We start from the raw sequence: 14113 nt of genomic DNA on the forward strand, positions 1-14113 counted from the left end.
ATTGTTATTATTTTAATCATACAATGAAGATTGTTTGAATGAAGATTAAGGATGATTATGATATTATTATTATTATTATTATCATAATTATTTAATATTATCATAATTATTTATTATTATTGTTGTTGTTGTTGTTGTTATTATTATTATTATTATTATTATTATTATTATTATTATTATTATTACCATCATAATTATTATTTATTGTTGTTTTTGTTATTATTAATATTATTATTATTATCATAATTATTTATTATTATTATTATTATTATTATTATTATTATTATTTATAATAATTGTTGTTGTTGTTGTTGTTGTTGTTATTGTTATTGTTATTATTTTAATCATACAATGAAGATTATTTGAATGAAGATTAAGGATGATTATGATATTATTATTATTATTATTATTATTATTATTATTATCATTATCATAATTATTTAATATTATCATAATTATTTATTATTATTATTGTTGTTATTATTATTATTACCATCATAATTATTATTTATTGTTGTTTTTGTTATTATTAATATTATTAATATTATCATAATAATAATAATAATAATTATTATTATTATTATTATTAATATTATTTATAATAATTGTTGTTGTAGTTGTTGTTGTTGTTGTTGTTGTTGTTGTTGTTGTTATTGTTATTGTTATTATTTTAATCATACAATGAAGATTGTTTGAATGAAGATTAAGGATGATTATGATATTATTATTATTATTATTATTATCATAATTATTTAATATTATCATAATTATTTATTATTATTGTTGTTGTTGTTGTTGTTGTTATTATTATTATTATTATTATTATTATTATTATTATTATTACCATCATAATTATTATTTATTGTTGTTTTTGTTATTATTAATATTATTATTATTATCATAATTATTTATTATTATTATTATTATTATTATTATTATTATTTATAATAATTGTTGTTGTTGTTGTTATTGTTATTGTTATTATTTTAATCATACAATGAAGATTATTTGAATGAAGATTAAGGATGATTATGATATTATTATTATTATTATTATTATTATTATTATCATTATCATAATTATTTAATATTATCATAATTATTTATTATTATTATTGTTGTTATTATTATTATTACCATCATAATTATTATTTATTGTTGTTTTTGTTATTATTAATATTATTAATATTATCATAATAATAATAATAATAATAATTATTATTATTATTATTAATATTATTTATAATAATTGTTGTTGTAGTTGTTGTTGTTGTTGTTGTTGTTGTTGTTGTTGTTGTTATTGTTATTGTTATTATTTTAATCATACAATGAAGATTGTTTGAATGAAGATTAAGGATGATTATTATTATTATTATTATTATTATTATTATTATTATTAACAACAACAACTACTACTATTACTACAAATAATATTATTAATAAGAAGAAGATTAAAAAGATGAACTGTGTTAATGATGATTATTACAGATTTTTTTTAATCTGTCTTTTTATTGCTTTTTATTAATATGTATTTATAATATAGACAGGTTGTTAGATGTGCTGATTGTTGGTGTTTTGGCTGATGATGTGTTGGTCTTGAATTATTCATGCGGTTTAATTTGTGTTTAAGTGAAGCTGAGGCTGTAATGAAAGGCTTCACCTCTGGATCGATGATTCTCGTCCTCTGCAAACCACGGCTTCTCCAGAGCCTTAAATACACATCAGAGTCTCATCCAGACATTTACCTCTGTATCATCTATAATACAGAGGAAAAGTTCAGCTGAAACGCCTCCTGTGGTGTAAAGTAACTAAATACACACGCTCAGATTACTGTAATCAGGAGTGTTTCTCAGAAAGGTACACTATAGTATGTGCTTGTCTGATTAATTCAGAGTGATTCATTAGATTGAGTCAGTTAATTAGGGGTTCATTTGATTAATTCAGTGAGTCAGTTCATTTGTTGTTGGTTTGATTAATTCAGAAAGATTCATTAAATTTATGTCAGTTCATTTAGTGTCTGTCTGACCAATTCTGAAATATTTAGTGAGTCAGTTGATTTGGTTTTTACTTGATCAATTCAGAGTGATTCAGTGAGTCAGCTTATTTGTTGTTTCTCTGATTAGTTCAGAGTGATTCACTGAGTCAGTTCATTTGGTGCTTGTCTGATTAATTCAGAGTGAGTCAGTTCATTTTGTGTTCATCTGAACAATTACGAGTGATTCATTAAATTGATTCAGTTCCATTGGTGTTCATTTAATCTATTCAGGGAGATTTAGTGAGTCAGTTCAATTGGTGTTTCTCAGATCAATTCAAATTGATTTATGGAGTCAGTTCATTTGGTGCATGTCTGATTAATTCAGAGTAATTCTTTAGACTGATTCAGTTACATTGGTATATATTTAATCAATTCAGAGTGATTCAGTGAGTCAATTAATTTGGTGTTCATCTGAATAATTCAGAATAATTCATTCAATTGAGACAGTTCGGTTGATGTTCGTCCATTTGATTCAAAATGTTTCAGTAATTCAGTCCACTTGAGGTTTGTCTGACTAATTCAGAGTTCATTTGTTGTTCATTTAATCAATTCAGAGTGATTCAGTAAGTCAGTTCAATTGGTGTTTGTCTGATTAATTCAGATTGATTGATCATTAGATTAGTCAGTTTGTTTGAAGTTCATCTGATCAGATACTTTTACTCGCACTGCATATAATGTCAAGCATTGGTTCTTGTTCTTGAGTGTGGTTCTTCAGTACTTTATCCACACTGAATACCAGCTCTTACTGTATAGATGTGAGAGCAGCGGGTCACAGGTTATCACGGGTTTGAAGGGAGCTCCTGAAATGCAGAAGTTCACACACACACACACACACACACACACACACACACACACACACACACACACACGGAGAGAGAGCTGATATGAGTGCGAGTGCAGGATTTATGGCGGTGTTCATCTGTGTTCACGCTCCGCTCTCCCTGATGGAGGATCCGCAGCTGATTCACTGCTGCACCTCAGACATAAATCTGGACACGCACAGATACAATCCAGCTTATCTTTCACTGCGCTGGCAGCCAACGCCATCACACATGTGGAGGAGAACCAGATTTATATTTATATACGTGTGTGTGTGTGTGTGTGTGTGTGTGTGTGTGTGTGTGTGTGTGTGTGTGTGTGTGTGTGTGTGTGTGTGTGTGTGTGTGTGTGGAAAGTGCTGAAAACATTGCTTAAATGCTAGCTATTTTCAAATAATTTAATAAGTATACTAATAATAATAGGTAAATTGTAGAAATTCACAAGCAAGGTTCTGAGAATGTTTACAGACATCACTTGAGTCAACAGACTCAGTGAGTCATTTAATTAATTCGAAGTGATTCATTAGATTGAGTCCGTTCACTTGTTGTTTGTCTTATTAGTTCATAGTGATTCATTAGATTAATTCAGCTTGTTTGGTGTTCATCTGATTAATTTATAGTGATTCAACAGATTGAGTCAGTTCATTTGGTGTTCGTCTGATTAATTCGGAGTGATTCATTTGATTAAGTCAGTTCATTTTGTGTTCATTTGATTAATTCAGAGTGATTCATTTGATTAAGTCAGTTCATTTGATGTTTGTCTGATTAGTTCAAAGTGATTCATTAGATTAGATTGATTCAGTTTGTTTGGTGTTTGTCTGAATAGTTCGTAATGATTCAATAGATTGATTCAGTTTGTTTGGTGTTCATCTGATTAATTCAGAGTGATTCATTAGATTGATTTAGCTTGTTCACTGTTCGTCTGATTAATTCAGAGTGATTCATTTGATTGAGTCAGCTCATTTGGTATTTCGATTAAGAGTGATTCATTAGTATTTTTGAGTATGCTAAACTTGTGTATGTGTGTGTTAGTATGACTGTGTGTATGAGTCTGTGAATGTGTGCACGTGTGTGTGTGTTCTATTTGTGTGTGTGTGTGTGTGTGTGTGTGCGTATGGGAATGTAAATGTGTTTGTGCAGATGTGCATCTTCTGCTTTGGATGCTCAGCAGTTTATGTGCATTTATTCAGATCAGATATATACGTTTATAAGACATTTTCATGGTGATTTTCTAAATGTATGTGCGTGTTGACGTCTCCTTTTTTAATGTAATGGAAACGCAGCTACTGTACAGTCCTCTGTCATCAGAGTGTTTCAGCAGGGGGTGTGTGTTTGCAGTTTAGTGAATAGAGATATTTTCAGGCTTGTGTCTCTCTGCTCTGCTTTATTCATTTATCACATGTTAAACTCAGACACCAGCACATAAACCTGGCTGTTTGTTGATGACTGTCCTACTTGGGTTTAACAGAGCGTACAGCGTCACTATGAGTTACACCAGACAATCTTACAGTCTGTCACAGCCATGATACAGTTGCATTTTTCATTAACTCATTTCTTAAATTAACCTTTGACTATGTTCTGGCTTGCAATTTAGTGGTGAAATGTTTTGTGAAACTGACTCGCCAACAACTGTTTTAGATTCTTTTTAGTCAGATTTTTTATTTTTTAAGTTTCATAACTTTTGTTCTGTTTTTGAGAAAGTAAAGGATTTTCCCATATGATTCATACTGGTAAAACTCTGATTACTTTGCACACAGCACAATTATTTGCATGCCTGTGAAACTGTATTTATTTAATTTATTAATATTTGACATGTTCTGTTTAGGAGAGCAAGGATTTTTACCAGTATTTCCTATACTCTTTCTTTCTTTCTTTCTTTCTTTCTTTCTTTCTTTCTTTCTTTCTTTCTTTCTTTCTTTCTTTCTTTCTTTCTTTCTTTCTTTCTTTCTTCAACAAATAAACAAACAAACAAATGAATACATACATACATAAATAAAATAATTGCTTAAATATAAAATACATGCATAAATACCTAAATAAATAAATAAATAAATAAATAAATAAATAAATAAAATAGATGCTTAAATAAATATAAAATAAAGGCTTGATTGATTGATTGAAATAAATAATAATTAATTAACAAACAATTAAATATATACATGCCTAAATAAATTAAATAATTAACAAATAAATAAATAAATAAATAAATAAATAAATAACTTATGTAATTGACAAATAAAACTATAGCTCAATATATAGATAAAAGCTCATCAATGCTGCAAATGCTTTAGTTTTAAATGTCCTGTTTAAAAAAATAGAAAATTAAAATTAATTTATTAAAAACTGTTAATCCGCTGGGTCGCCACCATTTATATATATTGATTATATTTATTTAATATTTAATTAAATGTATATATTAATAAAATAATATTAATAAATATCTAAATAAATAAATTGATAAATTATTAAATACATAAAAGAATATTTATCTAACTAGCTAACTAAATTAAAAAGTGAATGAATGAGTAAATAAATGAGTAAATAAATTGATAAATAAAATAGTTATGTAATAAATATGTAACTAACTAACTAGATTAAATAAATTAATTAATTAATAAATAAATACAAATAATACTAATAAATATCTAACTAAATAACTATTGAACTAAATAAATAAACAAATGTAGTAAATAATAATAATAATAAGTATCTATCTAACTAACTAAATAAATAAATAAATATATAAAACAGTAAACTGAAAAAATAAAAAGTAAAGAAAATATCTTACCAAATAATTTAAATAAACTAGGAACTAAATAAAAATAATTATTTTAATTATCTAACTAAGTAGTTAACTAAATAAATTAGTAATTAAATGAAAAAAAAAATGAATATTTAACTAACTAAATAGCAAAACAAAATAAACACATTTGTAAATAAATGTAAAATAAATTAAATTAATTACAAATATATTTAATAATAAAAAGGTCAATATTATTACCTTCCGCTATTAGCTATTGTCTCCAGAACAAACCACTGTTATACATTGACTTGCCTAATTACCCTAACTTTACCCTAATTACCTTAGTGAAGCCTTTACATGTGACAATAAGCTGTGTCTTGAAGAATATCTAGTCTAATATTATGTGCTGTCATCATGTCAAAGAGAAAATAAATCAGTTATTAGAGATGAGTTATTAAACTATCATAATTAGAAATGTGTGAAAAAATTGTAAAAATTTTAAATAATATATGAAAAGCAACATTAAGAAATATGCATCAACTGCGACTAGTTAATTTGATCATTTTTAGCTGGACAAACGCAGCACATTCGTCTCTCTCTCTCTCTCTCTCTCTCTGCTCAGTGATGCCAGAAATCAACAGTTTCCCCTGCAGCTTTGTTTTAATTTGATTTATGCACAAACAATAAAATAAGCCCCATAATCCATATTCACATGCGGATTCATGTTCAGAGAGGGCTTTTGGCTATTATAGGACCTTTTTTGTGTGCATAAGCTGATATACTGTAAAGGTTGCTCTGTGGTTAGCACTGTTGCTAGATGGTTGCTGGTTCGAGTCAGGGTCAATTGGCATTTCTGTGTGGAGTTTGCATGTTCTCCCCATGTTGGCGTGGGCTTCCTCCGGGTGCTCCGGTTTCCCCCACAGTCCAAACACATGTGCTATAGGGGAATTGATCAACTACATCGGCCGTAGTGCATGAGTGAATGTGTGTGTATGGGTGTTTCCCAGTACTGAGTTGCGGCTTAAAAGGCACCCGCTGCATAAAACATATGCTGGAATAGTTGGCGGTTCATTCCACTGTGGCAATCCCTGATAAATAAGGGACTAAGCCGAAAGAAAATAAATGAATCCTGGATGTTTGGAAGTGGTTTGGGCGTTCCCTGATGGAGATCAGTCAGATCTGAGGGTGAAAGCAGACTGATTTCAGATCAGGAGCAGATCAAGCACTAATTGCAGCGAGTGTGTTGTTCTGGTTGTGCTGGAGGTCACGGAGTTCAAGTGTGTGTGTGTGTGTGTGTGTGTGTGTGTGTTTGTAGTTGTGATCTTGATAACAGTGAGTCAGATTTCACCCTGAGCTCCAGCATCAAAGCATGACTCTGCACCCGGCGTGACGGCATGCAGACGGGGAGGAGCCGACGCCAGAGTGGGCCCTCAGACCTCCGGGACCAAAACACACTCTGCTGGCCACTACTCACATCAAACACTCCGCTGTCCACTCTCACAGACACACACACACACACACACACACTCATGTGTTTGGCAGACGCTTTCATCTGAAGGGACTTGCATTGCAGTTTATCACTGTTCATTTATTATGTGGACTCCGGAAGGCTTGAACCCGTGAACCTGCAGCTGCTGATGATGCCTGCTGTACTGCTGGAGTTACAGTGATGCTGAGCAGGCAGATAAACACACTGCTGAATGAATGATATTGACAGACAGACAGACAGACAGATATAGAGACAACAGTCAGACAGACAGACAGACAGACAGACAGATATAGAGACAACAGTCAGACAGACAGACAGACAGACAGACAGATATAGAGACAACAGTCAGACAGACAGACAGACAGACAGACAGATATAGAGACAACAGTCAGACAGACATATAGACAGACAGACAGGCAGATATAGAGACAACAGACAGACAGGCAGATATAGAGACAACAGACAGACATATAGACAGACAGACAGAGAGACAGACAGACAGACAGACAGAGAGAGAGAGACTACAATCAGAAAGACATATAGACAGACAGACAGACAGACAGAAATAGAGACAACAGACAGACATATAGACAGACAGACAGAGAGACAGACAGACAGACAGAGCGACAACAGTCAGACAGACATATGGACAGACAGACAGACAGACAGACAGACATAGAGATAACGGACAGACAGACAGACAGATAGACAGACAAACAGTCAGACAGACATAGAGACAACAGTCAGACAGACACATGGACAGACAGACAGACAGACAGACATACAAAGAGACAACAGTTGGACAGACATACAGACAGTGAGACAACAGTCAGACAGACACATGGACAAACAGACAGACATAGAGACAACAGTCAGACAGACACATGGACAAACAGACAGACATAGAGACAACAGTCAGACAGACATGTGAACCGACAGATATACATAGAGACAACAGTCAGACAGACTGACAAACAGACAGTGAGACAACAGTCAGACAGACACATGGATAAACAGACAGACATAGAGACAACAGTCAGACAGACATGGACAGACAGACTGACAAACAGACAGACAGTGAGACAACAGTCAGACAGACACATGGATAAACAGACAGACATAGAGACAACAGTCAGACAGACATGGACAGACAGACTGACAGACAGACAGTGAGAAAACAGTCAGACAGACACATCGACAAACAGACAGACATAGAGACAACAGTCAGACAGCCAGAGAGAGAGAGGCAACAGTCGGACAGACATATGGACAAACAGATACAGATAAACAGACACAACAGTCAGACAGACATATATACAGATTGATACAGACACAGAGAGACATAACAGTCGTACAGACATATAGACAAACAGGTACAGACAGAGAGACAACAGTCAGACAGACATAGACAGATAGTCAGACAAACAACAGACAGTCAGACAGACAGACAGAGACAACAGTCGGACAGACATAGACAGACAGATACAGACAGAGAGACAACAGACAGACATATAGACAAAAATATACAGACAGACAACATAGACAACAGACAGAGATACAGACAGACAACAGAAAGATACAGATAGACAGGCAGATAAAGACAACAGTCAGACAGACAAATATACAGACAGATAAAAAGACAACAGTCGGACAGACATAAACATACAGATACAGACAGACACACAACAGTCTGACATACATATAGAGACAGAGACAGACAGACAACAGTCAGATTAACATACAAACAGACTGACAAAAAACATATAGACAACAGAGAGAGAGAGAGAGAGACAACTGATAGACATACAGACTCAGATAGATGCAGACAGACAGTCAGTGTGGCTCTCGGAGTTCCCTGTGTTCTCTGAGGCTGTGTTTTTGGGTCAAGGTCTGAAACGCTGGCTCCAGACGAGAAGCTGTTTCTATCTGTGAGGGTTATCTGACTGTCAGTGGTTTGGCTCAAGGACAACTCCGAAGAGTTTGTGTGTGTGTGTGTGTGTGTGTGTGTGTGTGTGTGTGTGTGTGTGTGTGTGTGTGTGTGTGTGTGTGTGTGTGTGTGTGTGCGTGTGTGTGTGTGTTTGGATGCATGTGTGTGTGACTGTGATAGTGATCATGCTTGGCAGGGCTGGCAGTCGCAGTGGGTCACGGTTCTGGTCCACAGCTAATTGTTGAGCTGATAAACCTGCCCTGTTTCTCTCAGATACTGTCCGATGGGAAGCTCTCCGAACGTTTCCCCGTGTTACTGTACGTTTCTAATAGAGGCCGAATGTCCCCGTTTTCAAAGCGCAGCTCCATGTGTTTTCATTTTTTGTTTAAGCGAGCATTGTTCCCCTTATTCGCCGCATTCACAGGAGGCCAGCGTTTACTGTGATTCACCACGGTTTAATGGTGTTGTTAAGCAGCAGACTCAGAGTGCAGAGGTAAATCACTGATGAAATATACCATTAAATAATTAGTGGGTCTCGCCGAGGTAAAATGTCAGTATTAATGATGCTCAGGCTTAAGGGCTTGGGTAAATGTGAATCTCATTTATGATTTTCACCTTCTGAGCTGGATCTTGAAAATAGGGGTTTAGTTCTGGTTCCTTTTCCTTCCTTAAATGTTTAAAAGCACTCCCGAAACTGACCTCAGCTTAATGTTGTGTAGGATGTGAACGGTGGCTCGTACATTGGGTCAAGTCGAGGTCGGAGCTGCTCATCAATTAGCAGGTGATTATAGGATGGTGACACACAGGTGTGATTTTAGGACGCACGTGTGATGAAAAGCAGCCAGACTTTACCCAGAGGCTCCATGTGCTAATGCAGTCTCACCTGCTCACCGGCGTCTCCTCGTTCCCCCAACACTTACGCACAGCCGATAGACGGGGAGCTGTTATATTGCTACTAGTATTGATGTGATGTCACTGCACATCCCGACAAGGTCCGCGGGACAGCGAGACCCGGCCCGAGCCCTCATCATCCTCCTCCTGTGTAAATAATTGATGTCTTCCGGTCGCTGTTAAGAATAGAAAAGTAATTCTCGGGAGCCGAGGGCCACTGCAAATGGCCTCGCGCCTCCCTCTCTCACGGGACAGAGATGTGAACGTGATCTGCAAACACGGGACAAATAGAGGCTCCTTCATCTGCAGTGCTGGAGAGACATATACCGATATATATAGTTCAAAATCTTAGGTATACGGTACATCCAGGAGGTTGTTATTGCAGAATAAAATCTGACAGGTTTATTAGCAGCTTGACGCAGAGCGTAGCATGGCTGTGTAAAACTGAAGTGTTTATTCTGCAAAAACAACTGTCCTGGATGTCATTTATGCCACTTTTTACATGGGTACTAGTCACAAAATATGAAAATGAAAGAAACGAAAGCACCTAATGGAGTATACACTAACCTGCACATTATTCAGATACAAGATGGCGCCAAACAGACAAATACACAAAGCTAAGAGCAATGAAAACAGCTGATGGAGCATACACTAACCTGCGCATTATTCAGCCAGTAGATGGCGCCAAACAGTCATAAAAACGAAGCTAAGAGAAATGAAAACAGCTGATGGAGCATACACTAACCTGCGCATTATTCAGCCAGTAGATGGCGCCAAACAGTCATAAAACGAAGCTAAGAGAAATGAAAACAGCTGATGGAGTATACACTAACCTGCGCATTATTCAGCCAGTAGATGGCGCCAAACAGTCATAAAAACGAAGCTAAGAGAAATGAAAACAGCTGATGGAGCATACACTAACCTGCGCATTATTCAGCCAGTAGATGGCGCCAAACAGTCATAAAACGAAGCTAAGAGAAATGAAAACAGCTGATGGAGTATACACTAACCTGCGCATTATTCAGCCAGTAGATGGCGCCAAACAGTCATAAAAACGAAGCTAAGAGAAATTAAAACAGCTGATGGAGTATACACTAACCTGCGCATTATTCAGCCAGTAGATGGCGCCAAACAGTCATAAAAACGAAGCTAAGAGAAATTAAAACAGCTGATGGAGTATACACTAACCTGCGCATTATTCAGCCAGTAGATGGCGCCAAACAGTCATAAAACGAAGCTAAGAGAAATGAAAACAGCTGATGGAGCATACACTAACCTGCGCATTATTCAGCCAGTAGATGGCGCCAAACAGTCATAAAACGAAGCTAAGAGAAATGAAAACAGCTGATGGAGTATACACTAACCTGCGCATTATTCAGCCAGTAGATGGCGCCAAACAGTCATAAAACGAAGCTAAGAGAAATTAAAACAGCTGATGGAGCATACACTAACCTGCGCATTATTCAGCCAGTAGATGGCGCCAAACAGTCATAAAACGAAGCTAAGAGAAATTAAAACAGCTGATGGAGCATACACTAACTTGTGCATTATTCAGACACTAAATAGCGCCATCTATCCATTAATCAATCCATAAACCAATCTATGTATCCATCTCTCATCCTTCTAATCAACTCATCTAATCAGTCCATTAATCCATCCATCCGTCCAGTGATCTTTCAGCTCTTTTTATTCAGGCAATCCTTCTGTTGTTCCATCATCTTCTGTTCGATCATTCAGTCAGCATTTTGTTCTTCTTTCATGCTGCAGTACTTGTGTTTTTCCATTCTGTTATTCTATCATACTTGTATTATTTTGTTGTAAATAAATAAACCAGATCCCAGATAATCAGCAAGTCTAATGTCTAGTCAGACAATGATTTGAACCCCTGCATTATGCTTATTTTTCTGCGTATACTATTAGAAATATTCCTTATCAAATGAGTGCCCTGCCTCTTTAATTAAGTAAAAAATAATCAGAGATTTAGCTTGAGATTGAATAACTGTGTTTAGTACAGACATGCGGTATTAATGTTATTTGTGCTGATCTTAAAGGCGTCTTTAAAAAGCCTGAAATCTGATTGTAAGTCTCTGCAGATATCCCCTTACATTAATTCATTTATCAGAGACTTTTATCCCAAGCAAATTCCTATTCTTTCATTCCTCTTTTTTTATAAGCTGCTGGGACTTTAGCTAATCTATACATGTAATTAAAAAGTAATTAATATTAGCACAGCAGAAAAGGAAGATATTGTGTATGGGAAAATATTTTCAAAGTGCTTTTGTTTCTTTTACTGTGTGTGTGTGTGTGTGTGTGTGTGTGTGTGTGTGTGTGTGTGTGGCCAGGATGTCTTGAACACAAATAATCCAGATATTGCCACTAGCATTTGTATATTGGGTTCATGTTTGATCCATCTATACATTTCTATCATCTTGCTTTCCTATCCTCTTTGCTGTATTGCAGTGATAGTTGATGTCTTTCTTCAGTAATCTACATGTGACTGTGATCGCTAAACTCCGTGTTTGATTAAATAGATCACACAAGCTGGATTACGCGTGTAAACTTCAGTATCTGTAAATATTTTGAAAGAGTTTTTAAAGATAGTGACTATCTTTGAAAAAATTGGTTATACCATGGGAGAGGATGATAGAAAATACTAGGAAGTTCTGCAAGTCAGGCTGGCATATTGAAATATAGTAGTTAAAGCACCTCAGGTATCCATTGTTAGTTTTGTTGTGTTTGTTTGAAAATGCTGTGGAAAATAATTTGTGTTTTTATTCCACTACACTGACTATGATCACTAGATACGCTGATTAAGTAGATTACACGAGCTGGATTCACTGGTCAGATGCGCTAGCTAGTAGCACACTGATGACACCTGCTGGTTACAAGGGGGTAATGCCAAACGAAAAGCAATATCGAAAAGTATTCCTCACAGATATATTTATCGTTATCGTGCTTGTTGTGAACGGGTCTGAAGTCCCAATTTCCCGATCCTACAGGCTCACATTGTCTGCAAATCTTAAGTATCTGTAAATCTTTTGAAAGAGTTTTTAAAGATAGTGAATATCTTTAAAATGATTGGTAATACAATGGGAGAGAAACTATAGAAAATACTAGGAAGTTCTGCAAGTCAGGCTGGCAAATTGAAATATAATAGTAAAATATCTCAGGTATCCATTGCTAGTTGTGTTGTCTGTTTGAAAATGCAGTGGAAAATAATTTGTGTTTTTATTCCACTACATTGACTTCGATCACTAAATACGCTGAATAAAGTTACACGAGCTGGATTCACCGGTTAGATGTGATAGCAGCACACTGAGGACACCTTACTGCTGGTAATAAGAGGGGAAACGCCAAATGAAAAGCACTATCAAAATTGGTTCCTCACAAAATGATTGTTATCATGCTTGGTGTAAACAGTCCTGGAGTTCCAAACGCCTGATCATATTCAGCTGTTCAATTAAAATATAAGAATAAAAGTGCTTCAGGTATCTCAAATAAGATATCAAGTAAATAATTTGTGTTTTTATTCCACTACACTGACTATAATCACTAAATTCACTGATTAAGTAGATTACACGAGCTGGATTCACTGGTCAGATGTGCTAGTAGCACACTGATGACACCTGCTGGTTACAGGTGATAATGCCAAATGAAAAGCATAAATTAAAAATAAACATATTGTTCGTGAGTGTGGACACGTTTATATTTATCGTTATCGTGCTTGGTGTAAACGGACTTTAAGTAGTCTATATCCCCTGATTGCACAGGCTCAAGGTTAGGGCTGCACAATATATCGTTTCAACATTGATATCGCAATTTCAAGTTGGGATTATAATTAACCGTAAAAAAATACAGTTCAGAACATGTGGTCTGTGGAGTCGTTGCATTGTCATTTTTTCAATATTGTGCAGCCCTACTCAAGCTATAAATCTCAGTATCTGTAAAACTCATGGTTTGTCTTTCTGCTCATTTCTCTGCAGATGATGATTATCTGGGACTGGGAGAACTCCCGGAGACGTTCCCGTCGGACCCCCCGGAGCCGCTGCCGCACTTCCTGATGGAGCCAGAGGAGGCTTATATCGTCAAAAACAAGCCTGTGAATCTGTATTGCAAAGCCACGCCGGCCACGCAGATCTACTTTAAGTGCAACAGCGAGTGGGTCCATCAGAAGGAGCACACGGTTGAGGAGCGTGTGGACGAGACCTCCG

At 35.3% G+C, this 14113-nt stretch overlaps 1 protein-coding gene across 4 annotated transcripts in view; it reads left to right on the forward strand.

The window, feature by feature from the left end:
* Positions 1-14113, forward strand: part of unc5cb (unc-5 netrin receptor Cb) — a 263540-nt gene that overhangs the window by 145774 nt on the left and 103653 nt on the right. For all 4 annotated transcript variants that reach the window (XM_087269535.1, NM_001099984.1, XM_087269536.1 and 1 more), the window contains 1 exon segment: positions 13886-14113. In XM_087269535.1, the coding sequence (XP_087125661.1) occupies positions 13886-14113 (228 nt within the window).

The sequence above is a fragment of the Danio rerio genome, chromosome 10 (assembly GCF_052040795.2).
Source record: "Danio rerio strain M-AB ecotype USA chromosome 10, GRCz13ab, whole genome shotgun sequence".
Lineage (NCBI taxonomy): Eukaryota > Metazoa > Chordata > Actinopteri > Cypriniformes > Danionidae > Danio > Danio rerio.